Source organism: Eublepharis macularius, chromosome 5, assembly GCF_028583425.1.
Source record: "Eublepharis macularius isolate TG4126 chromosome 5, MPM_Emac_v1.0, whole genome shotgun sequence".
NCBI classification, from domain to species: domain Eukaryota; kingdom Metazoa; phylum Chordata; class Lepidosauria; order Squamata; family Eublepharidae; genus Eublepharis; species Eublepharis macularius.
The window spans coordinates 144,646,612-144,673,981 of record NC_072794.1 but is presented as its reverse complement, the minus strand read 5'-3'; the positions used below and the strand labels follow the sequence as shown (position 1 = coordinate 144,673,981).

At 43.7% G+C, this 27,370-nt stretch overlaps 1 protein-coding gene across 1 annotated transcript in view; it reads right to left on the bottom strand.

Moving 5' to 3' along the window:
* The window catches only part of JPH2 (junctophilin 2), a 110,190-nt gene that overhangs the window by 22,002 nt on the left and 60,818 nt on the right, over positions 1-27,370 (bottom strand). Inside the window, exon 3 of the mRNA XM_054980280.1 lies at positions 2,469-2,587. Within this exon, the coding sequence (XP_054836255.1) occupies positions 2,469-2,587 (119 nt within the window). The remainder of the gene's footprint in view (positions 1-2,468; positions 2,588-27,370) is intronic.

The following is a 27,370-nucleotide window of genomic DNA, read 5'->3' as shown; positions in this document are numbered from 1 at the left end:
CTCTGATTTTTATGAGATCTCATGAGCCCTGGCCTGCCATAAAAAAAACATTTCGGAGAAAGAGCTCAAAGAAGCAAAACCTTTGGGGTGGTTTGCATGGGCTAGATTCTGCAGCGACATAAGAACGAACTAAATCAGAGTCTCCGCCACAGAATCCAAATTAGTCTAGGTGGAATATGGAAAACAGTTTACCAAATGGTGGCTTACCACCTAAGGGGACCTCTGCTGTTGCTCCCCCTCCTTCCTCCCCCATCAGCACTAGAATTTAATAAAGGACTTGTAGTTTCACACACACTTTGGTGATAGTATGGTAATAGAGTTACCAGATGGCAACCCACAGGAGACTGGTAGGGGCAGGACTTATCCTAACAGAATCCCACAATACCATTGTGCCATTTCTGGCTACATAATTGGAAATGATGTCACCCTGTCACAGGATGCTCTAGGATTCACCCCAAACACTGGTTTTTACTATAGATTTTTGGGTGAATCCTAGAGCATCCTGCGAAGCAGTGACATCACTTCTGGTTATGCTACCAGAAGTGATGACATGGTGTCTTGGGTTACTGTTAGGATAAGTCCTGCCTCTACTATTGCCATATTACCACTGCAGTGAGCAGTAAGTTAGTAAGTCCTCTGTTAAGTTCTAGTTACCACTTTTCAAGCTGATCTGTTCCTGCAGCAAGATCACAGTTTTTTCCTGAGCAATGGCAGGCGGAGGATTCTATGATGACAAGCTCACTCTACTTCAAACATACAAAAACCCCTCTCCCCAAACAAACAAAGCTTGCATATCAAGAAGGACCATTGCATGGCAGAAACCCAATTTTACTGCCTGTGTAGTTCAGCTCTTGTAGAAAGCTGGAAAGAATGAAAGAAAAGCAGAAAACAACATTGGAAGTCTCTAAAATAGACATAAGGTATGTGGGGGAGGGGGGATCAGGGAGTATTTTCACTTGTAGAAAGGCTGTCAATGTTAAATTGCTGCTCCAAGAAGTAGATATCATTATTAGGGACGGGCATCTGTATACATTATACCCCGCAGAAGAATAACCCAACAACACTTATTCTTCCTAAACCATGAGTTCTGTTATCATCATTATCACTGCAAAGGCTGCTTTTGAAATGTTTGCACTTGCAAATTATTTTTAAAGGATTATGCAAATGTCTACATGTGAAGAAAGTATATGCAGATTTATTGTCGAAGGCTTTCACGGCCGGAGAACATTGGTTGTTGTGGATTTTTCCAGGCTGTATAGCCGTGGTCTTAGCATTGTAGTTCCTGACGTTTCGCCAGCAGCTGTGACTGCCATCTTCGGAGGTGTAGCACCAAAAGACCTTTTGGACCTTAAACAGTCACAGCTGCTGGCGCAACGTCAGGAACTACAATGCCAAGACCACGGCTATACAGCCCGGAAAATCCACAACAACCTACATGCAGATTCTCCATCCTTTGAACCTTCCTGTATGCAAATGGATCTGGTTGAGAAATCCATATGGGAAAGGTTTCAGTCCCTATATAACATTCTGATATATAGATATGTATGCAATACCTTTAAAGAGGTTCTTTGTGAGCATCAAAGATCCTATTCATGGGCTGTCCAACTGATGCCATAAAATAAGAATACTTGAAATGAAATAATTCCAATATTTAGAGGCTTTTTTTGGAAAAAAAAAGTATACTAGGAATTTCATTCCCTGTCTTTTGTAGGCTAAAGATAGCCTAGCATGTACGGGACAATTGTGAAGATGTGAATGGCAGCTGATACTCTCATGCCAAGATCACATGATCTTCCAGCTATTGTTAACTGTAAGTGTCATGCACTGGCAGTGGAACATCTCAGCGATGTTGTGACGCTTCCTGGCTTAAAGGCAGCAACAACAAAGCAGACACATTTTGATTACCCGGGAAGCTCTTTACAAAAGGATGTCTGCCACTGCCAGAATGATACAGACTTGGGAGGGGGGGAAATCTGCACAGACATTTTCTCACATTCCACAGAGTATCTGAATGTTTGGGTTTGTGTTGATTGATATTTTTTCTTACTCTTTTATGCCACCAGCTCATTTTAGACCATGCATATCTACGGTGTAGTACTACAAGTTAAAGGTAAATCAGTCATTGTGACTGGGTGGATATTAACAATATGCAACATTTATATAGAACTTGCAGTTTTCACATTATCTTGCAACAGCAAGATTCCTATACTGTAGATAAGGATAGGGAAGAGCAGAGAGAATGGCTTGTACTGCCTAGTGAGTTAGTGAAGGAGGTGAGATTTCCTAAATCAGTACTCAGCACAGCAAATACTGAACTTCATAATCTTACTTCGGATCAGTACAGGGAACACATTCTGCCTTGGATGGTGTGGGATCTGCTTCTGCTACAGGCAGCTACAACATTATCAGAAAACAATGTTTGGGGCATGGTCAGTGCTGTTATGGTTGAAAGAGAGCCCATTTCTTACCTGGCTGGTAGAAGTCTGGAGATAGTTCCCTGGCCATCGATCTGGCTAAGGTGGATTCGTTGTTAGCTGCCAGTGCTGCCTGCTCAGCACCTTCAGACTTGGCTTTAGCATGTGCGGTCCTGTGGAGAGAAAACCTTCATGAGATCGAGTACTTTCCAGATGCTACGAAGACTTCATCAGCTTGCTTTTATTCCAAAGCTCATCGAGATGTGTGCATACTGGTAGTAAGTGTTGAAGGGATGAGGCTCTTGCATGGTCGCCAGTGATACCTGCAATGCCTACTCGTTCTATTTTGAAAGCAACTTCTGTAACTCCAATAGCTTATTTGTATGTCACATAATGGGGCACGCAGACAGTAAGCTGCTTGGGAAACTAACATATCCTTTGGTGGAGGAGGACATAGGCATCTTCTGTGCAGGTGAATGTTTATCTAGAAGAACACCAATTTTACCAGAGAGCTGTTTTAACATTGTGGGTAAATGGTTGAGAGCCAAGCTACAAGAGATGAATTACATGAGGATATGCACATGAAGAGAGTCGCAATATTACCTGGGAAGCTGAGTTTTAAAAGAGAGGCTTTGTTAATTTCTCTTCTCTACAGAGCCAGGGAAGATAAGGGTTTGTTCATTTCCTCTCCGCCTCCTGCAGTTTCACCTCCCCTTCTAGGAGGCAAAGAGGAAATTTACAAACCCTCTGAGGAGCAATCTTCCCTGGCTCTGAAGACAGGGGAAATTGATAAATCCTTCCGTTTTCTTTTAAAACTCAGCTTCCCAGCTAACATTGCAACTCCTTTCCTTGTGTAATTCGTCTCTTGTGTTGGAAATTGCAATGTCTGGTGTACTGCAGCAGCAAGAAGGGAAGAAGAGCCTTCCATACAGGGGGCAGCAAGGATCAGTTAGTTAAAACAGTGAGAGCAGCATCTCTCTTGTTTCCTGGGGGTCATTTCCTTGTCTTGTCTCCTATTGGGCTAAACAGGGCAATATCCTGCTTCTTCTCTCTCCTGCCTTATCACTCTTCTCCAAGATGTAGTCAGAACTCTAGCTCTAGCTCTCTTCTTCACTCTCAAGTATGTATTTCTTAAATAAACGTTTAGCCTCTTTAATCAGCACAGCATAACTTCTCTGCTTTATTTGCACTCTGCCAACATCTTGTAGCTTGGCTCTGAGTTGCGAATGAGCACTCTACTAATTCAAATCCCACTACTGCCATGAGCAAAATAGGTGGCCTTAGATAAGGCACCTCTCTCAGCCCAGCTCCCCAGCTATATTGTGGGGATAATGATAACACTGACTTTGTACACCACTCTGTGTGGGGATACTAATCTGTCTAGAAGAGCAGTATGTAAGCACACTGCTGTTGTTATTATTATTACCAGCAAATCAAGGCAACTGGCCAAACTCAGTTCTCTCCCCTGTTGGCTGTTACAAAAATGTGTTGCAATTGCTGGTTGTGCAAATGTCAAGGTGCCCCACTGAATATATTCTATCTGCATAATCACATTTTTGTGTGTGTAATAAATGTGCCCTTTTACCAGCAGTGTATCTTCCTTTTCCTTTCAAGACTATTTTGTTTTCACACCGATCATACGTTTTCTTTGCCTCCAAAATATACTTGCTGGAGGAAGAATAACAATTCCTCAATGTATCTGAAGAAGTGAGCTGTGGCTCATGAAATCTCATAACCTACCACAAATTTTGTTAAAGACTTATACTGGGCTCTTGCTCTTTTCTACTGCTACAGACAGACTAACATAGCCACCCATCTTGATCATTCCCCAATGATAACCTATTGTGCAGTTAGAGTTCTGAGAAAACCAAGTACCCCTCTATCCCCTGGTTTCCCTCCACTTCTTCCAAGAAGCCCAGGGCAGAGTCAGGGCCAGCTCCAGCATCGCTGGCACCTGAGGCAGCTTAAGGGTTGCTGCTGTGCATGCACGTGCACTGGACTGCATGATGACGTAACTGCGTGTGACATTATCACGCAGAGTTGGGTGAGCGCACGGGGGGCTTTCCAGCCCTCCTGTTCAGTTGCTTTGCAGGCCAGGTGCAGATGGCCACTCTGGTCGCCGGCTATGCCTGCCCCACAGAGCAACTGAACGGGAGGCTGCCCGCTCAGCTGCCCCATGCTGCTGCCACCACCAGCACATGCTCCTGGCCGGGTGCAGCAGCTGCAGGCCAGGCACGGCAGGCAGCCGGGGCAATCCATGGCGGTGTGCATCCTCCCAGCCCTCCGGCTCAGATGCTCCACGCGCCGCTCCAGCTGCCTGCCGCACCTGGCCCGCAGCTGTGCGCTGGCGGCGGCGGCAGCAGCAGCACAGAGCAACTGGTTGGGAGGGCTGAGAGGCTGCCCGCTCAGTGGCCCCACGCTGTCGCCGCCAGCACACGCTCCTGGCTGGGCGCAGCAGCATGGGGCAATTGAGCACCTTGGCGCGTGCCCCTGCCCCCGGGGCTGGCACCCGTTCCGGCACCTTAGTGCCCGAGGCGGCTGCCAGGCTGGCCTCAATGGGCTGGCCAGCCCTGGGCAGAGTATGTATACATAGCAACTGGCCCAAGCTAATCTTTACGGAAGAGTGAAGATTTGAACTTGGGTCTCCTTATTCAAAGTCTAACACTCCGACTACTATAGCACACTGTATTTGTTAACTTGTGAGGAGACGTCTGGGTTTTGTGCTGCAGATAAGTGACAATGATGCCGTTTTCTAGCATTATGAAATAACAATCTGAAAAGGCATTTAGAAAGCAAGAGAATTTTCTCCAGTTCTCTAAAGCAAGAGCCTGAAAGAAAATTAACAGCGCAGTTGCCAATGGATCCTTCACAAGTGTTTACATTCCAATGACACATTTTAAGAATCTCACATTAGTCCCTTGAAGTGGATACGCAGCAGCACTCTCTCGTCCCATCAATATTGTTAGATAAAGAAGGGGACATTCTTTATCCAGACACAGCAACTTTCTTTTCATTCTCTTAAGAAAGAGAGAATTACTGATATTTTCTGTGGACGGGCCTGGGGGGAGGGGGGTGTTTTCAGTGGATTGCGTTCCATTAAAAAGTGCTCCAGTTCCTCAAGCATGTGGAGAAGCTTGATTGAGGAGGTAGAAACCTCTGCTTTAAGCCCTGACAGCTCACAGAAGGTCTCTAAGAAGCTGTAAACAGAGAGACCTTCTCCTTTTTTGGTAGCATATAATCAGGGTGATTAATTCTACTGCCGTCTGAAGGAGGCCCAGTGGTGCATTGCTGTCTTCTTGCATCTGAAGAGGTGTGGGGGATCCAAAGCATTCAGGATATGAAGTGCAAGGCAGAAGAACAGTCTGTGCTTTGAAGTTTGAGAAAAGCCTGGTCAAGCTCTACACAGAATGAGGAAGAAGTTAGGCGACAGAATGTGGTGGTGATTTATTTCATTTATACCCTGCCTTTCTCCTCAATGAGGCACAAAGCAGCTTACATCATTCTCCTCTCTTCCATTTTAGCTTCACAACCCTGTGAGTAGGGCTGCCAACCTCCAGGTGGGGTCTGGAATCTCCTGGAATCATAGCTGATCTCCAGACTACAGAGATCAGTTCCCCCGGAGGAAATAATTGCTTTGCAGAGTGGATTCTATGGCATTGTAACATGCTGAGGATGATGGACGCAGCCTCCAAATTCAAATGCAGAACTGAATGCCATGTTTCTTGAAAGCAGCCTGCTTACTTATGTTGGCTGATGAGAATTCAAAGGTAGGATATCTTCCCTTGATAGGTGCATTCTGTTTTTTTTAATTTTTAGTTTTTGTTGGTTGCAAAACGTAACAACGTACAAGTATAAGACATTAAAAGGAACAATCTTAAGGGCATACAGATCAATGTTTGGTGACTACAGCTTCAGTTAGTATAACTGAATACAGTTATACTAAATGAAGCTATCCCATAGCTCTAAGCTCTGTTCACATTTTACAGTGAACACCCATGCAATCCATGTACAGTGTACACTTGATTTTTCTTTAGACATGTGTTGATTCATTCTCATGTTACATTCAACACATGTATAACTAGCTGAATGTGTCATGTGAACCTCACATTTATCCAGGAACTGGTCCCCAGTTTCATTTGTAAAATTAATGTGTGTTGGCTCTTTCTTACAAACAGATGTATATGCAGAATGTATGTGTGTTCACTGTAGCAAGAAAAAGACTTCTTCTGTTAAGAAAGATCACAGCACTAGGAAAAAATAGGCACCTGGGCCAGTGCTGCAATCCTAAGCACAAACACACTTAATAGGAAGTAGGTCCCATTGAACTCATTGGGGTTGATCTCTGACTGCATATACTTAGGACTGCACTATGATCTACTACTTTCCTGGGAGTAAGCCTACTGAATAAAATTGGCTTTACTTCTGCTCTCTCAGTGGTTCATAATCTTCAGATAAACAAGCACATATTCACCTGTTGGGCAGATCCTCTCTGTGTTCCTCAAATTACTGGCACAATTTTGAAATTCTCCACAATTAGAAACCTGGTCCCTATTTTTTCTATTACACAGCAATATATATATATATATATATAGCCACTAAGCTCTGATCAATGGAAATTTATACAGGAAGATCACAAAAGGATCAACAACTTAACACATAAGAGCTCTTAGATAATTAACACTAGATCCTGTTTAGCTAAGGTACTGCGCTTTAGCATAATCAGTCTAAATATGGAAATCAAAAACTTGCATTGAAATCTCATAGCTACTTACATAATTAACTGCAAATTAGACTGAATGGTTAGTATATTTTTAAACATTCTGCTTGGAGCTATTGTGTGTAACATTCTTCTAATTCAGTATGAGATACGAATAGATTTCCCCAATCTGTTCCTTTTATTGTTCTTGAATTTCTCTGTGTGCTGCTGAACCCCACTCCTCCTTAATTCAGGTTAACTAGTACAATTTCTAAAATTAATTCCAGAATTAAAGCAGATGCTGTTCATTTAAGTGTTCAGTGCCTTCAATTCATTTGCATCTCATTCCCCTTTATGTTACCAATGTACACATTGACAAAACTCTGCAAAAAAAGAAAAGCACCGTTTCAGTTTCTATATATGATTGCATCTAGATCCTTTTTCTGTGATGTTTTGCTGATACAGACATGTGCACTGGTAAAACATCACCTGAAAAGAATCTTCATACAACTGTACATTGAATCACACCAAGAGGGCTTTTTTGTAGTATTTTATCAAGATGCACATCCTTAAAGCAGAGGAAGAGCAAGGAAGCAAATGAGTTGCGGTAAAGTATGCATGCACAGCACTGATAAAAATTCTGGAGCAAAAAAGCGGCGGTCAACATGGCTTTGGGGAGGAAGCTGACATACATACATTTGTGCATTGTGTGGGGCATGGGACCTATAGTTCATTGTAATCTCATCCTTGCTTATATTTAGAGCACAGGCCATGCAGTCTCTGCAGGTAGGAACCACCTTTAATTATATGTTGAACTCCTGTTCCAATAACTGATTATATACCTCCTGTATTACAGAAAAGTAAATCTTAACTATATAGCTGTTGGCTCTTCTGTATAGGGTGTATGCAGCAGAAAACCATTGTTAATGGGCATGATCATTAAAGGAGCTCCTCTCCGGGCTTGAGTGGAGTTCAGTATAGCTGTGAACTGGTGAGATCACAAACCAACAAACCTGCCCTCTTGGATTGTTTATGAGAATTTCTGCATCCAGCTTCCATTAGACTGTAAATGAGATTTGGATTAGTAGAGAATTCTGCAAATGCGACTCTGACACCATCTAAGAGCCATGCACAGCGAACAGCTGCCAGACTGACTTTGCAGCCAGGCCAAGCAGAATACTGAAGTTCCTGCCCAAACAGGATTAAAAGATTCACAAATTGGTAGCCAGCCAGAATTTGTTGTTGCCATTGACTCTGATCCTCTTGCCACTTGTGAAGGGGAAAGGGGTCTCGTCATTAACATCAGGCTATTTCAGAGGCACTTGGAAGCGGTAAGCTTTGGAGTAATCCAAAGACGACGCAACCAGAATGACAAGCCCTACCCCTTTCTTGCACAGTAGGAGAGGCTCATCCTTCCACTGCAGTCACACAGAAGCCCTTTTCAGTCATTAGGACAGTGCATAGCACAGTCTTCTCTATATGCATGGTTGCCATATTATGTGAACCAAACAAACAATTCCGGGAATATGTATATATCTAACAATTTTTTATATTTTTATAGTGCAAAGTGCAAAGTGCAAAATATAGTGCATGATTATATATACAATAATAAATATACAATAAATACAATAAAATATTGATCTCTCTGTCCCAACATGCAATAAATATGGTAAAAATACAGAATTTGATACTAATGGTTATGAAGTATATTTTTCAAAGGAACAATGTCCATGAATTAATTAAGATGAAAATGTAGCAGCATGCAGGTTTCCTCCGATAGAGCTCCAATGTAGACGTGTGGGAGGCATGAGATGGCAAGCTCCAGTCCAAACTGCAAATAAGTCCAAAAGTGCCGACGGGATTATGCGTGCATATTTATACAATTCCCGTTTCGTATAACATACTTCTTCATGGGCACAATAAATATGGACTGTGAACAAGAGTTAAACATAGTCAATTTATAATTCAACATACATAACAAAACTCTGTACATGCATTCCATCTACTCACCAGCCCCCACTTCACCGGTAGCTCCAATATTGCTGCTTATACCATTCTGATTCCATCCATTTTCAAAAAGCATGAATTGACAGACAGAAATCATGCATAGGAAAGGACTCTCTTAACCACAAACTAGTAATTGAATAATTGGCCAAATTACAATGAAACAAGCAACAATTAGATTGCAGCACAGACCTCAACACCACTTAAGACCTGTTCCGATTTTAAAGTGACAAGTAATATTAATTACACATTCAACAAGACGATGCAGTCTATATCCCCCAAATGGGTAAGGCAATGCTGGGCATCCATTAACCCAAAAAACATGAATAATCCACTTCACTATTGAGTCCTCCTGGTGCCAAACTCCGTATTTTAAAGATCCACCTAGACTCTAATTGCAACAATTTCCTGGGGCCATCCTGAACACCCTCCCGAATCATATCAATAACTGTTACCTTCAGATCTCTTGGATTATGCTGAAAACTCAAAAAATGTTGGACCAATGGTGCCTCTCTTACCTGATTACGGATTCTCGATATATGTTCCTGCACTCTTAGAGTGCAGGAACATATATCGAGAATCCGTAATCAGGTAAGAGAGGCACCATTGGTCCAACATTTTTTGAGTTTTCAGCATAATCCAAGAGATCTGAAGGTAACAGTTATTGATATGATTCGGGAGGGTGTTCAGGATGGCCCCAGGAAATTGTTGCAATTAGAGTCTAGGTGGATCTTTAAAATACGGAGTTTGGCACCAGGAGGACTCAATAGTGAAGTGGATTATTCATGTTTTTTGGGTTAATGGATGCCCAGCATTGCCTTACCCATTTGGGGGATATAGACTGCATCGTCTTGTTGAATGTGTAATTAATATTACTTGTCACTTTAAAATCGGAACAGGTCTTAAGTGGTATTGAGGTCTGTGCTGCAATCTAATTGTTGCTTGTTTCATTGTAATTTGGCCAATTATTCAATTACTGGTTTGTGGTTAAGAGAGTCCTTTCCTATGCATGATTTCTGTCTGTCAATTCATGCTTTTTGAAAATGGATGGAATCAGAATGGTATAAGCAGCAATATTGGAGCTACCGGTGAAGTGGGGGCTGGTGAGTAGATGGAATGCATGTACAGAGTTTTGTTATGTATGTTGAATTATAAATTGACTATGTTTAACTCTTGTTCACAGTCCATATTTATTGTGCCCATGAAGAAGTATGTTATACGAAACGGGAATTGTATAAATATGCACGCATAATCCCGTCGGCACTTTTGGACTTATTTGCAGTTTGGACTGGAGCTTGCCATCTCATGCCTCCCACACGTCTACATTGGAGCTCTATCGGAGGAAACCTGCATGCTGCTACATTTTCATCTTAATTAATTCATGGACATTGTTCCTTTGAAAAATATACTTCATAACCATTAGTATCAAATTCTGTATTTTTACCATATTTATTGCATGTTGGGACAGAGAGATCAATATTTTATTGTATTTATTGTATATTTATTATTGTATATATAATCATGCACTATATTTTGCACTTTGCACTTTGCACTATAAAAATATAAAAAATTGTTAGATATATACATATTCCCGGAATTGTTTGTTTGGTTTTCTACTATCCGGGTGGATTCCCTTGTTTGCTTATATTATGTGAACAGCAGAGTCGCCCCAGCTACTGTCCCCTCCCCTGCTGTCAGTCATCTGGCCAGCAAGGAGAAACGGAGGGGAAACAGGGGGAGGCAGGTTAGGGACACGGGTGTATGTACACCCATGTTCCGGTCCCTTACATCATTTCCAGCATGACCCGGAAGCAAGAAGTTGCACCAGGGCTAGTTTTTACTGAATCAGCCCAGGTGTGACCCATTGCTTCCAGGTCATGCCAGAAATGATGTCATCAGCTTGAGACATGTGCACACAAGTAAACTGGCCCCCGTATCCCTTCCCCCTCCCCAGTTTGGGGTTAGAGGGATCTGAAAACTGGTGAAGAGGGAAATAGTAAAAAGCATAGAGTTTTGAGTGAATTGTAGAGTTTCCTATGATATGATGATGCCACTTCCAAATATGCATCTAGAAGTGATGTGGTGTTGATGGTAGGGGTGCCAGACCCCCGGTGGGGGCGGGAGATCCCCCTCCCTCATCCCCCACACCCTGCCCCTACTTACCTGGTCAGCGGGGGGGGGGGGTGCACCCTCTGTGTGCGCTCCCATGGATCAGGCCCGTTTTGAGGCTCTGCGGAGCGCAGGAGCGCTCCTGCGCTCCGCAGTGCCTCAAAACAGGCCCGTTTTGGCCCAGATTGGGCCCGTTTTGAGTTGCTGTGGAGCGCGGGAGTGCTCCTGCGTGCTGCAGCATCCCCAAATGGGCCCAATACGTGCCAAAACGGCCGCGGATCAGGCCCATTTTGGCATGGATCGGGCCTGTTTTGGGACGCTGCAGGCATGCTCCATGGCGGCTCAAGACAGGCCCAATCCGGGCCAAAATGGGCCTGTTTTCAGGCGCTGTGGAGTGCAGGAGCGTTCCTGCGCTCCACAGCAGCCCCCAACGTGAGCCCCTGCGGAGCGTGGGCGCTCGGGGGGGGGCTGCTGCGCGATGATGTCACTTTCCGGAAGTGACATCATTGCGCTTTGAGGGAGGGAGGGAGGAGCCAGGCCCCAATCCCCCGCTGAGAGATTGAGGGGGCCTGGCAATCCTAGTTGATGGACGTCCTTTTGCTCCCCCCGCCCTCTTTTCTCCTGCCGCCCTATACAGCAATGGTAGGAGACCAAAGCAATTGGCCAAAAAAGACAACCTGCCCAGTCTAGCTCAACTTGACCACTTTTTTCCCTTGTATAACTGAGAGGTAGGGACTTGTTAGTCATACTGAGTTTACAAGAATAAAAGTTCACTTGTGGATCCTTGATTTAAAGGCCCCTGGGGTTTTTAGAGATTCTGGGGTTCCACAACGCAGACTTCTTCCAACACTTACGGGCATGAAATCCAAAGAAACAGAGGCATACATAAAACCAGGCAACCTCTTATTCTCCTCAAAGTGAGGACTGCTTTTAAGTTTTCTTGTTAATTACCAGATCATTGATCAGCAAATAAAGTGCATCTGAAACGCATACACAAAAAGCAAACAGCTCCTGTCCCTATTTGCATTCAGCTAAACAATAAACAGCCAAAGCCTACTAAACAGTCTCTTCCTCCTCAGCTGCCTTTAAAATTAAAACAAGATTGCTTTTAATTTTATCACGTTTAATTTTTATCACCTTTACTCCAAGGAGTTTAGGGTGGTGGACAGGAGGATCATTCCATTTTATGTTCACATCACTCTTATGGGAATAGGATGTACAAGCATAATATCTGGGCAAAAGCAAGTTTCCGAACACATATTTGTTGAGATAATGCAAATGGAAACAGCCCTTGTAAGGGCAAACTGGCAGACAGGGGAGTGACTGACAGCTCTCCTCCCAGCAACAATTCTCTTTATAAATGCTCTCCTACCTCTGCATTGGCATTGAGGCAAACACAGCCATGGAGACCTTGTATTTGCCTTGTAGCATCATGTAGTTCTGAGACAGTGATTGATCTTACTGGCTTAACAGGAATCTGAACCAATGCCTCCCAAATCCAGTTGTTGTTACACCTGTCCACAAGATCACACTCTCTGGCTGAAACACAATGCCTCCCATGTGTATGGTGACTTTCCAACATTATAATTTTGGAATATGACATCAGAGTCTGATTGTGGTGGGATATTCCTCCTATGGCTTGAGCCTATGAGCCAGTGTGCAAATCACTGGATCAGGCGCATGAGTCTCCTAGATCTGGTTTGGGAACCCAGCCAAAATGTATAATGCAATGATAGTTGCCTTCTGAACTGATATACCAATGGCAGTCCCCTTCCCTTGCATCTCACAGCAAGACTGCCCCAAAGTGTATGTGCACGGGGAAGGAGCAGGGACAAGGATGGGGTGCACCTATTACTCCTACACATAGTTTGTTAGCTTGGGAACTCTGAGATCACTGGCATAATCTTGGTAAAATCTCTGATAAAAGACAAAGGTGCCTTATAATGAGTCAGATCATGTGTTCACCTAGTCCAGTGCTATCTACTCTAGATTGGATCCAGCCACCTTTTTTGTTCAATCTTGCCCAATTCCCATCATTACTACAGCTCCCGTCTCACATGGTTTAAATCCATGCAGGTCCCATGACCCCCATCAAAGCGTTTTGGGTACCGATAGGACCCGTTTTACTTTTTCACCACTGGAAAACTTCATTGGATCAATGAAGACAGCCCTTCTCCAGGAAGGGTACCAGCATGTCTTGGGCATTCAAAACTTGGGCTAAGAAGGGAGTACTGGCATCTCTCTTAAAAAACAACACTCTCTCAGTGTGTGTGCATGCACATGCGCAAGAGTCTGCTCCCAAATACCCTGTAATATCTTGTTATTGTGTTGCTACAAGATTGCTGATGACAATGAGGGATAAACTTTCTTTCATTTTGGCTGTTGTCAAGTGCTGTAACAGTACGACACGGAGCACTCTCTACCACATCCATTGATCCTAGCACAGAAGCTTGTGCTTAAGGCATTGCTCATGCTGCCCACACAGGCTGCTGGATATGCTGTTTATTGCCAGGGCAGCAGCAAGCTTCTTTGCATTTTATACAGTAGGTTCTGATGAGGAGATCACTCCGCATCTGCAGAAGGATTGCATTCAATGGAAGACACATTAGTAAGTATGCAGAATTAGTTTAATGTTAAAGACTTTATTATAAATGCTGGGCTGGCAACTATGTTTTGCTATTAATTTATATCTTAGTAGAGTCCATTGAAGTTAGAATCTGTTTTGCTTTTACTCAGGCAGTATTTTTAAAATAGTGGTAAAGAACCCATTCATTCACACAGTGGCCCTTTTCAGATTGTCAGGCTTTGGCCAGGGCGTAGCTGCAGAGGGCATCGGTGTGCTTGAACTGCAGTCCTTGGCTGTGGACAGGGACTGCCCACGTCTCCACTCTGTGGAAGGAGGGGAGGTATACATCACCCTTGCTCCCTCTCTACCCCTCATGCGCCTGCTCAATCTGTCAGGGTCCCAGCAGCATCCTCCTACTTCCAGCCTTCCATGGCTTCCACCCTCCTTGCCTCCTCCTTGCTCACTCTTCTTTCTCTCCATCTCTCTAGCCCTTCCTCCTTCCATCCTCTCTCACTCTCCTAACCTCCTTCTCACTCCTACACAACTCACCCCGCCCTGTGGGTGGACCTCCCTTATATCCCTTCACCCATTCCTGGCTCCACCTGCCAGCCATGCCCCCAGCACCCTAGCCATGGCCTTGACTGTTCTAGGCAGCCACACCTGTGGTTGCTTTGCTGGCTGCCTTGGCTTTCCCTGCTAAGAACCTCAGGCAGCCTCACCTGTGGCTGCTTTGCTTTCAGCCCCATCTGGTTCTGGCTGATTCCTTCTAGCCTGCCTGCAGGCTGGGGCGTGGCCCTGTGCTGCCCTTCCTCTACTGCAGGTAAGGCTGCTGACTGTCTTGCTGCTGGCTGGCTGTCCCTGCTTCCTGGGCTTTCTCCCTCTGATCTGATCCCCCCCTGGTTGTCCTCACTCTCCCTGCCTGGGTTGCCAGCCTCCCAGTGGAGGGTGGGGCTAGCTGGTTTCCACCTGCCCCATCTAGCCCTCTGAGGCTTGGGTGCTTCTTTACCTCCCTCTGTTGCTGGCAAGTTTGGGACCTGGTCTGTCGGGGCAGCAGAGTAGCTGCCTCCTGGCTATCCCCCGCCTGTTCCTCTTGGCAAGTCCGGCGGCTGAGCCTCAGACCCTAGACACAGATACTATGGTTACATGTATCAGGAGCCTGCCAACCACACAAAGATCCTCCCAATATGTGTGGTTGCCATTTTATCCGAAAGGCAACAGATTTTCAGGTTCTGCACATGTGAATCAGAATGCTGAAAAAACAGGGCTTTGTAGTGTGTACAGAAACTATATACACATGCATAATCTAAATATTGCCCCTTACAGACAACGTGGTAACCATGTTTATCCATCCCCCCCCCCCAGCAACCAGTGAGAGGGGAGGTGATGTCTTCACACACATTGATGACATCACTTCCAGTGAGATTTGGAAGCAACAGCATCACAGTGGCTGATGCTTTAGGAACACTGTCACTTTTGTGTCACACCAGAAGTGATATTATTACTAGGGATGTGGGAGCATTCATGCCCATTTTCCCTGCCTGCCTGCCAATGGTGGGCAATCTCTGGGCAGCCTCCTGCCAATCTCCAGCTATCAGCAAGCAGAGGCAGGAATCCCTAGGAGATTGTCTGCCACCAGCAGGCATCTGAGAACCTTATGTATCATAATCATGATAAGTAGGGCAAGCTCCTAATATTTATAATTAGCAGGCTTTGGGTACACATGAGCCTAAAGTCTGAAAGGGGCTTCTAATTTATCCTCTATGCTAGCAGTCTCTCCTGCCTCTCCTTATTTATTTATTTGGGAAATGTACATGCTGCCTCTCCAGAGTCCTGGTCCAGGCAGCTCACAAGTAAAAAAAAAACCATTAAAAATAAGTTACCAATCTGAAAACAAAACAACCCATTAAAAACAAACTAAGTACGTGAAACAATCATTCAGCACCCTAAAAATATCTATAAAACAGACCATAAAACATCTAAAAGATAAAACTGCTTAGTTAAAAGCTTGGGTAAAAAGAAATGTTCTGGCCTGATATCTAGGGCTGCTGTCTCCACCCATTCTCGGGCAATTGAGTGGTGGGATCAAACAGGGCGTGTGCATGATGATGTCATTTCTGGTCCGTGATGCTCTTAAGTGATCACCCGGAAGTGGTGTTGCTGTCTTGGTGATGCTCCTCCTCCACAGGCTCCGCCCCTCTCCCAGCTCCAGGGAATGGCCTGCATCTCTGGCAATCCTACTGGTACCTAGAAGACAGCTGACTAGGCAGCAGGTGACCATCAAAGGGGATGCCATTCTCAAGGTGAGGTGCCACCTCATCTCTGTAGGCAGGGGCACAGAGAACAGGGCTTGGGAGGCATATCTTAACTGGCAGGCTGGACAATCCTTAGCAACACATTCTCAGAGACGAATGTAGTATGTGGAGGATCTTGGATACAGCCCGCAATGATGGCAACAGCAGTATTTCCAGTCAGTTCACATTCTACTTTTCTCCACGGGATCATAAGCATGCATATGGCAAGCGACAGAATGGGAATGTTTGCATGCTCACATCCAGTCTTTTGTGAACCATCTCTGACAATTTATAACACTGAAATTAAAACACGGCTATCAGAGTCAAACACTGACTTGGCTGATGAAATAAATCATCCTTCTTGAGCGGTATTAAAATTTCAGCACAAAAATCTGACCTTGCATATGTAGATTTTAAGATGCTGACATTAGTTTCTGCTTCACTGGCTCCTGGGGAAGTTTTGGAATATTACATTCATCTCCGCAGTGCATGGAGTTCATCAGTTTAGACTTCATTTTCAGATTCATGGCTAACACAATATAAAATTATCCATTACCAACCATGCATCACTCTGTTTAGTCAGCTTTGGGCTCTATCCAATTAGACTGCAAATTCCTGGCATCATCACTATTGTTTATTTTTATATGGAATCACACATATCTCATCTTATAGTCTGGCTAGGTATGTGTATGCAAACTCCCCGTGGTTTGCCCTTTGCCCGCTGATCACCATGGCAGGTAACCTTGGCAAACAGGCTGAGTGCACGATGGTGTCACTTCCAGAAGTGACATCATCATCATATTAAGCACGGGAGCACTCTCGTGGTTCGCGTGTCATCACATTAGCCACGAGAGTGCTCCCGTGCTTAATGCAGGGCCAATTTCAGCCGCAAACAGGATGATTCTTAAAGAATGCGCCCTGCATGAAGCCCAGGAGTGCTCCCATGGCCAGAGAGATATCACTTCCAGAAATGACATCATTGTGTGCCAGCCAGGACCATGGGCACACAAAGCACACACACAAAGATTAAAGCCCCAGTAAGTACCCCCTCCCACACACACACACATGAGTTGCCCTGAAGACTTGGCAACCCTACTGATTTATGATGTTATGGCTAGGGCATTTTCAGGTATCATTTTTACCACCACAGCAAATCAGCAATAAAGAAGCCTGTCATGTCCTTATGCTATAACCATTTATTTCTGGCACTCATCTGGACGTTCTTTGGATCTGGTGCTACCATGGTTGCAGCTTTAGTCCAAGGACATTTCTGCGTAGACATGAATTCCTGAATGATATCCCAGAATGGAATGGACATTGGACAGAGCCAAGGAGTCAAGATTAGATTTTTTTTTTTAAGATCCACTATCTGGAGCCACTACATGTGTTACAGTAAACCACATTTTGAGAGCGTGAAGGGGTTAAAAAGTACCAAGCCAGACAATTGGTCCATCCATCCAGCTCAATGTTGTCTACTCCGATGGGCAGTGACACTCCAGTCTGTCTGAGTGATGCTTCAGGGCAGAAAAAAACCTCTCTCTGTTACTTGGGGCTGTTTAACAGGAGATATCAGGGATTGAAAATGGGATTTCCGGTAAGCAGATCTTGTGCTCTACCGCTGAGCCACAGCCCCTCCCATAAATGTCGTGTGCACACCACCATCTTGCCCTTGTTTTCATAGGAATACTGGCGGGTCCTTGCAATCTGATCATAGTTTCTCGGTGGAAAGATCGCTAACAGCAGACAAGCTTCCACAAAAACCAGCACATCCACCTGTATGAACATCCCCCTGCACAGTTCGAAAAGAACACTGGCCTCACAGTAGGACTCACATAAGGTCTTCAAGTGTGTGGGGAAATGGCTCCACCAGGCTCGGCTGGCATCCCACATCAACTAAGAGTACAACTAAGAAAATTCTTTTCAAAATTCAGTGGCTGCACATCAGTAGGATCAATACTGAAACAATCCCCTGAAGTGAAGAGGCTTGAAAACGTTTAACCTTGAGGAAATTCACTTTTCCTTTTGTCAGGGAAATGCTCAAGGCGTTAGGATGGCCAGCAAGGTTCGCTGAGCTCTAATGAGGTCAGGAAGACTTAGCCTTCATGATTACTTGGTGAATTTTTAAAATACTGAAACGTTATCCTCAGCCCTAAATAGCTCAAGGCCATTCGTATCCCTCCGTGAAGGATACTTCCCCATGGAACAATCATAGGACAGAGACAGTCCACAGCTGTCTTCCTCATGACATCTCTACCTTTCGCATTATATACATCACATTCCTCGTTACTGGAATGCACTGAATTTATACCTAGTAAAGTAACACTTCCTACACAAATATCCATTTTGTTACCAGAACAACAGCTTTCTTACTCGGGTTCCAGAGGACTAACTTGATTAATATAACTTTCCGGATGACATATGAGAAAACTAGAATTTGGTACCGAAGATCAAAAATATATAAATTGTAGCATCTAAATGTAGAAATATTTAGTATGTAGTTCTTGAGGGAAGTTTGGTATAGTGGTTAAGAGTGCCGGGACTCTAATCTGGAGAGCCGGGTTTGATTCCCCACTCCTCCGCTTGAAGCCAGCTGGGTGACCTTGGGCCAGTCACAGCTTCTAGAAACTCTCTCAACCCCTCCCACATCATAGTTTTGTTGTGCAGATAATAATAACATACTTTGTAAACTGCTCTGAGTGGGCATTAAGTTGTCCTGAAGGGCAGTTTACAAATCAAATATTATTACTGTTATTATTATTTTGAAACTGCTATTGAAATGCAAATTTTATCTCCTTTTGTAATAAAAGAAATGAACAGTAATGAAAGGCTACAACTTACTAACAATAAGTCCAGTAGTGCAACCTATGGTGCCTTATTTTTCTAATGGAGAGGCTCTGTGAACAAGATGGGAAGATTGAGAGGACCACTGCAACTAGGATTGCCAGGTCCCCTTAACCCTTCTGGCAGGAGGGGGGAGAACCTGGCACTTACCTTCTGCTTTCCACATGTCTCTCTTCACTTGCACACATGCTCCCACCACTTGTGCAATGGCGTCACTTCCAGGAAGTGACACCATCACACCAGTCACGGGCATGCTCCCATGTGAACCCATTTGAGGCCAAAATGGACCCCAGCAAAGTGGGGGAGCACACGGACAGCCGGCACGACGATGTCACTTCAGGAAGTGACATCATTGCACCCTCTGCAAGTGCATCACAACGTATGTTCCTGGGGTGGCTGCTAGTGGCAGGCAACCTCTGGGGGGCTTGCCACCTCCCAACAATCCCTGGTGGATTGGCAGGCAAAGGGGCAACCCCCCAGGAGTTTGCCTGTCACCAAGAGGCACCTGGGAATTCTAACTGGAACCCACAGTAAAATCTGAGCTGAATGTTTGTTTTCCCCTCCTGTTTCCAAGTATGAAGCTTGGGCATGGCCACAAGCAGGAGCCTACCAGCACAGGCCAAACCAGCTCCAGGTTTGGAAATTCCTGGAGATTTGAAACTGAAGCTTGGGGGAAGGGGTGGGACCTCATCAGTATAATGCCACCCAAAGCAGCCATTTTCTCCAGTATTTTTTAACTGTTGTAAGCTGCTTTGGGACTCTGGGAAGAGAAAAGCAGAGAATAAATATTTAAATAATTAATAGTTCATGTCCCAACCAAAGGCTTTGTCAACACCCACAATGAACATCTTGGCAACACTTTTTATCACACCTTTCTGTCAAGGATCTCAAGGTAATTTATTCAATTTTATTCTCACAGCAATCCTATGAAGAAAGTTAGGCTGAGAGGCACTGATTGACCCCAGGTCATGGAGCTTTATGGCTGAGTGGGATCTCAGCCCAGGTCCTCCCAATCCTAGACTACAAGAGCCTGGAAGTAGCTCATAAGGAAGTGGATTCACAAAGATTCAGACATGTAGTTGGTCTTTAAGGTGCTACTGGACCTGAATCTTGCTCTAAGTGCAGGGCGGGTATAGCAGCAAACCTCACACCATGTAACTGAGGAACCTGCTCTTTGCAGAATCTGCATGCATAGTTCACACATAAGTAGAGGCTGTTCTCACAGCTGATGAAGAAGCATGCAGACTGGGTATAAAGCTAACCATCACAATCTCATACACATACGTTCAGCCTCCGTGCTCAGAATGACTGAAATGGGCTGATACTTTTCTCAGGCTCAGTTGTGATGTGAAGGCATGCTAAGAAAGCCATATTTGATGAGCAAAAGAAAACCAACTTTTTGGCAGCAATTCTAGAAATGTATATGAGCACGTGGGTGCATACACAGGTAGCCGGGGAAGTGTTAAGTTTCTGGTAAGCTTCTTTGACTGTCCATTGAAAGCTGACATACAATTTTTACAATAAATAGTAAAAATACATTATTTTCTTCTTTTTATACTTCTTTTTAAAACGTCTATTTTGTGCTGTCTTACTACTAAAGTCAACTTCGTAATAAGGTCTCATTCAGTCTGAGGAAAGCAAATTTCAGCTGGACAGTCAATCCATTTCCCTTCCTTAGAAGGACATGCCCTCTCACTCCCCTCCCCTTTCCTCTCTCTCTCTCTGCTATTATATACCTGCCAATTTCTAAATGATACCATCTATACAGACCTGCCAGTACTGGATAATAAGCTAAAGCTTGTAGAGCAAAATGTTTTATTTTTTATTCAAAGATGACCACTCTCTCACACACATAAAAAGCAGCTTGGGGGCTGGAGAATTTCTCTCTTAATGGATCAGCAACAGAATAGCAAAAAGTTGTATGTACAAACAATACCGCCTAAATCTTCTTGTATCTCATGTGAAAAAGGAAAAGAGGTAAATGTGCTTCTGGACATGTTTTCTTTCATCCTTCATCGCTGCTGCAAACCATGAAAACCTGGCTCCACTGAGAACTGTACTGGTCCAGAAACATGTCAATGGAGGATACAGAAAAGTTTGCATGGAAGATATAGGAAGGTTCACATTTTTTAGACGATAACAAACCTTGTTTAAACTACAAGAGGTTTTCAGAGCCCTCACTTTTAAAAGTTTTAGTCTAAAGGGATTGCAGAAGAAACACTGCAGAAACTGAGGCCCGGAAAAGATAAGCACTATTTTTATGTTTCAGATAGACATTTTCACAAAAGGTAAAAGTGTCCTTTTCCTGTTCCTATTGTGCACAATACACGTCTTCCAGGTTTTCAAAGGAAACATCCAGGATCACCATTCCCCAGTCTGTGCAGGAGATGCCCCACCCCTGGCTGGGGCTCCTTTAACTGCTCAGCCTGCGAATGCACTGATGTCATTCCCCTAGCACCCAGAAGTGACATTGGTGTACGTCTATAGAGTGTCAGCACTCTATAGGGTTTCTCCCAAATGCTAGAGTGCCCCTGGAATCCCTGGTGATGTGCTGATGTCACTTCTGGGCACACAAATAATTACTATACTTGCATTGCAGGTATCAATCTCTATTTTTTTCCTAATGCCTAAAGACCATGGATGAGTTTGTGGTTTAATCAGTCAAAGTATGTGCTATTTTCACCTTTGCACAGAGTTTCCACCTACCTGTAATAATTATGGAGATTTCATATTTTGAGAACTCTATTGATACTTTGTAATATATAATAAGGTCAGATTTGGCCCATATTTACTACAAAACAGCAACTGGCAGTACTTTCAAAAATAAGCCAATATGCTTTAAACCTGAGTTGTCATCTTATAGGAACATAAGATGCACAGAGCTGTTTTCTATGTCATATCCACTCTGAAAACTGAAATGGCTGGACAGGGTAATAAGATAAAATGACCATTAGGCATCAGTTACCTGTTTTGCAATTTGGCCATTAAGAAACTAAATTAAAATGAAGTTAAAACAATCTTAGGCCGTTGTAAAAGATCAGACATCATATTGTAGTATGGATGGCTTCAGGACTATTCTGTGATGGGCAGACACATGTTTCAGATGGAAACAGACAGAAGCGAGGCGAAGCTAGAGGCACTCTGTGGAATATATGGATCACTCATTGCAGATGCAAGCTCCACCAGATCATTATAAAATGTTGCAAACCTTCTGAAGCAATAAAAAATGAATCATGTTCATTAATGTGACCATTAAACTGATTATGGTATGTCCAACCCCACCCCCCAAACCATATATTACACTAACAACATAATTGCAGTCTATTCACATCAAAATCCTGGTGATAAGCATGTAAGGGGTTAGCTTCATCCTGAAATTCACTGTTCCAGCGAATATAGATTATTTCTCAACAAAACAGGTACAGTACTAAACATATCTTTAGACCATTCATAATGGGTTAATTTTGTCATTAACATAATTTTTCAAATTTTCGAATACCACCATCGATACGGAATTTTGGCTTTATTCTATGTTGTATGTTTTGACTTGACTCCAATCAGTATACCTGTTACATTTCCAACAAGAATCCTTTAAAATTACAGAAAAAGTTGAATAAATGGTGATGACTAGAATGTGGCGACGTCTTTTATGTCTTTGTTCCACAGATAGAATGGGGTTGCCACTAATTTGCCAGATTAATAAAGTGCCAATCCTCTACTATTGCCAAAGGACCCCCCCTCCCCCAATTGATACCAAGTGATGAACAACCTGTGTAGCTGCAAAGACAGCATTAATGTGGATGGTATGGGAATACGGCTGTGAGCAAATTATTCCCTATTCAGCTCAAGAGAAACATTATAGCATTAGTTTATGAGCTCTAACTAAGCCCTCTTCACGTACTAATCTGACTGTGAAAACTCCTTTTGTTTAAGTGCAGTGATTCTAAGGTCAGCCATAGAATCCACAAACTGCTTCATGGATTCACTTTCTTTCTTCCACTTTGTTATGCTCAAGAGCTAGGAGGTGCCAACACACAGTGTTCTGTATTACACAGACAAGCTGCCATCCTCAGACAGCTATGCCCACTGCCAGAATGGGAAAGGGACCTTGGTGACCTGGCAAACAATCCTGTTGGCACAAGTCATCATTCCTGAGTAGCTGATCCTCAAAGAGTTGCCATAGCAAAGGAGCAGACTTAGGTGCCAAAGTTTGGATTCTGGTGAGGAACTACTGACTGGTATTCTTTAAGGCTCATACTAAAGGAAAGAGAAAACAAAGAGGAGAAATCACCCTAAAAAACTGACCTAACCAGAGCAGCACGACAATGGCCATATTTTAAGAGATGGAAGATTATTTCATCCAGGTAAGCCGTATCCTTGGGCTCTCCTTCGCATGCTTCGGATGCACGTCATCCATTCATTTACATCATATGTTTACTGCTTGCCATTGGCCAATGTGCAGTTGCCGGAATCTATTGCACAATCTATGGACATGACTGGGGTCGAATCCACATTACTCATTCTAAGTCGCATGTTCCCCGCATTCCCCACGCAATCCCGAGTGCCGGTCACATTACCTCATTAAACAGACGCATTTCATTTGCATTTCTCCTGAATATGTGGTCACAGGTTTTCAACGGGAGTTTCACGGTGGCCGTGAACAGGCCAATGTGCAATTTACGCGTTTTTTTTAAAAACCACCCCCCTTCCTGTCTCTCCGGCCGTTCCGAGAGTTCCTATTGGCTGATTCAACTTGCAAGTGCTCCGTAGTCTGCAAAAGACTGTTTTTGACTTCATAGCATTGGATTTATTGATTATGCTGTTTCTGAATCAAATCTGGTAGTTTGAAAAATCATTTTGGGGTGAATCCATCCTCAGAATGGACTCGCGAAACTTCCTTTTTAACTGTTTTTTATTTTTTTATTTTATATTACTGTAATATCGAAATTATGAAATATCGAAATAATGACACTCCAAGGAAGTGAAACTTCAGTAAAATTCAGGCACTGAACTGTCCTGCATAGGAAATGCCCACGAAAGCTTCCCACATGCTTCCAAATTTCCAAAAAAGAAATGGGAGAGAGCCATCAGTGCTGTCAGTGGGGGAAAGAGAGGCATCATTATCTTCAATGATGTTTCTTTATAAGGCAAGATCGAAATAACAGAAAAGTGCGCTCAAAAAAATAAAAAAAAAATGGGTGGGGGAAAAAAGTCCCGCCCAAAAAAGCGGGTTTCGAGCAGCTGTGTGACCGGAGGGACACGCGAGAAAGACTAATTGGAAGCAGGAATGTGAATGAAGAGGAAAAAATCACGGATTGGAGGCAAACGGAAGATATCCGATAAACATGCGGGTAATGGGTGAATGTGGATTCGACCTGGGTTATCAGCCTCTGTATAAAGAAGCTACCTGAACAACTACAAACCAGACAACTCTGCAGTCTATTATTAGTGACAGGCTCAGATGAATACCAACAGGAAATAATTTGTTTCCCAGGACATACGAAGCTGCCTTACACTGACTCCGACCCCTTGTCCTCCCAAGGCAGAATTCTCAAATCTGACTTGCAGCGGATCTCCAGGGTCTCAGACAGAGGTCTTTCACATCACCTATAACCAGATTCTTCTATGGAGATGCTGGGGATTGAACCTGGGACCTTCTGCATGTCAAACAGATGCTCTACCACTGAGTTACAGCCTAGAGTTGCCAACCTCCAGGTGGGCACCAGGGATCCCCTGGAATTAGAGTTGATCTCAAGACTATAGAGATCAGTTACCCTGGAGACCCTGGCTGTTTTGGAGGGTGGGCTTTGTGGCATTATATTCCACTGAGGTCCCCTCCCCCTCCCTGTCCCCACTCCTCAGGCACCACCCTCATATCTCCAGGAATTTTCCAGACCAGAGCTGGCAACCCTATCACAGCCCCTGCTCCTCACAATTTATTTCTCTGTGACTGCTTTTCTTCATTTAAACAACCTTGGTAGTGCATGACAGGGCAGCAGGGGAGGATTTAACTTCACAAACGGAGGCTGCGTGCACAGAAAGCAACCGAGCAAACAAGCTTGAGGTGTTCATTAGAAACCCAAACTGCCCACAGAACAATGAGCTCCGTGACTGCAGCATGAGATGGCAACATGAACTGAACTGGTAGGTACTTGAGCTTGTCTGGACAGAAGCCATCTTGACAAGGGTCAGGCAGAGACAAAAGACCATCCATATGGTTGGTTATTGTGCTATTGTTGCCCTATAGCACTCCTTTGTGACTATTATCTGTTCATTGACTTAATTAATTTATATTCCGCCCTCCTCACTGAGGCATAGATCCAGAGGAGTTAGCCGTGTTGCTGAGGCAGATTACACAGTATGAGACAACATGATAAGTGGTTGTGACATTCCATAATGCAAGGTAATAGAATATGGAATTGCAGAAATTTATAAAACAAGCCTAAATCCAGTACAGAGCTGACACAAAACATAAGCCCCATTTGACCAAACATATTAAACAACATTGAGGCTACTCAGCAGGAACATACCTGCCTCAAGAGCCATACCCAATTAGTACAGTCCACGTTCCCTTATTCCAAGGCATCTTTCTGAGCCATTTCCTCACAGTACCACCCCCCCCCCCAACTAACCCCTGTAAAAAAAGCTCTCCAGTCTAATTCAGTTTCACATAGTTTGCAGAAGCCCAGAAAGTTGGGAGCTTTCCTGACCTTCTGGGGTAAGCCGTTCCATAAAGTGGAGGCCACCACACAGAATGTGCATGTACGGGCAGCTGTTGATTTTGCCCATGAGCAGGGTGGTACCTACAGAAGGCCCAGTTCAGATGAGCAGAGGTGTCATGGCAAAACAGAGGGGGAGAGGCAGTCTCACAGATATGAGCGGCCAATGCTACGAAGGGCTTTATATGTGGTAGTGAAAACCTTGGACTGAGTATGGTAACTGATGGGAAACCAATGTAGTGACTACAGAATGGATATAATGTGCACGCTCCACTTAGTCCCTAACAGTAATTGAGCCACAGCATTCTGCACCAACTGGATCCTATGAGTTTACTTTGAGGGGAAACCTATGTAGACAGCATTACAATAGTTAGTCTTGATGTTACCATGGCATGAATCCAGGTGACAAGATCAGCCGTGTCAAAGTAGGGGGCTATCTTCCAGGGTAGACTGAGTTGGGAGAAGGATTTATTTGCAGCTGCTTTAACTTGCTTCTTTAGCAGCAGTGCTGGATCCAGTATAACTCCTAGGTTCAACTGAACCCCATCCAAAGAGGGGATGAAGATGTCTTTCAAGATCTCCACCTTCCCAACCAGCATCACTTCTGTTGTGTCTGGGTCCCATTTCAATTTGTTTGCTTTCAGCCATTTGACTACAGCTGTGAGTCAGTGACTCAAGACCTCATTGCATCAACAGGGGATCTGGATAGCGAGATACAGAGCTGGAGGTCTTTAAAAGAAACTGATGGTTTTAGACAATCTTTGTGGAGTTACATTCCTTTTTTGGATATTTTGAAGTCTGCTGTCCAACAATTTTAGCATAATTTAAGACAGGGAATAATTGGGGATTAGGATCTCAGTGTTAGAAAGTTTGGACTCCTTAAAAAGGTAATATTCAATACAGCAGAAATGCCCAACTCAAACTTTTGTTAGAGCCATTTTACATTACTTAACAGCACACCTAAGTTTTTGGTTTAATTAGCCAATATAATAGTGCAAGGTCCAATCGTTTTAAAGTTTTCGCATGGCATTAGCAGGCCAGGACTACTGTCTTGCATGGCTCTGAATAGCGACTGCTAAGAACGATTTAAGTGCAGCACTACAGTGGTAAACCCATCTTTGCACAGAGCATTGTCATCAATATCCCTTTGCTTGAATGGCTTGATAATGTACTACACACACAAGCAATCTTACTCTGAATAATTATATAATGACTTGGTTGTTTCTTGTCAGTCACACAGAAAAGCAATAAGGGGTTTTTCCCTATTCCTCCTCTTGTGTTTTTAATCATTTCCTGAAACAAGCCACCACTGTGCTCCAATAAATTGTGAAGAAAGAACAAGCAAGAATTTAGTAGGTTTAAGTCACTGGACTTGCAGAAGGCATACTGGGTATAAAGGTAGGTTTGTTCCATAAACACTTTTGCCTCTTCTTTCCCTCATTCCCATCTGTTGTGCATCCCACTGTCAAAATTGTGATTGCAATCTCATTGGGACAGCGACCCACACATAAGCTGCTTCTTCTACAATCTGATGCAAATGAACAGGAGAACAACTCAGCAAAGACTTTTCCTTGGAAACATAATGAATGTACCAGTTTCTAGTAGCAGGAAGAAATAGCGGGGATAAATTCCTTGCTATTCTCAACTATAATACAGTCATACTGAACATTTAAACCATCTTCCAATATTTTTTTAAAATTTTAATAAGACCAATTCAAGAGACTCTCGTC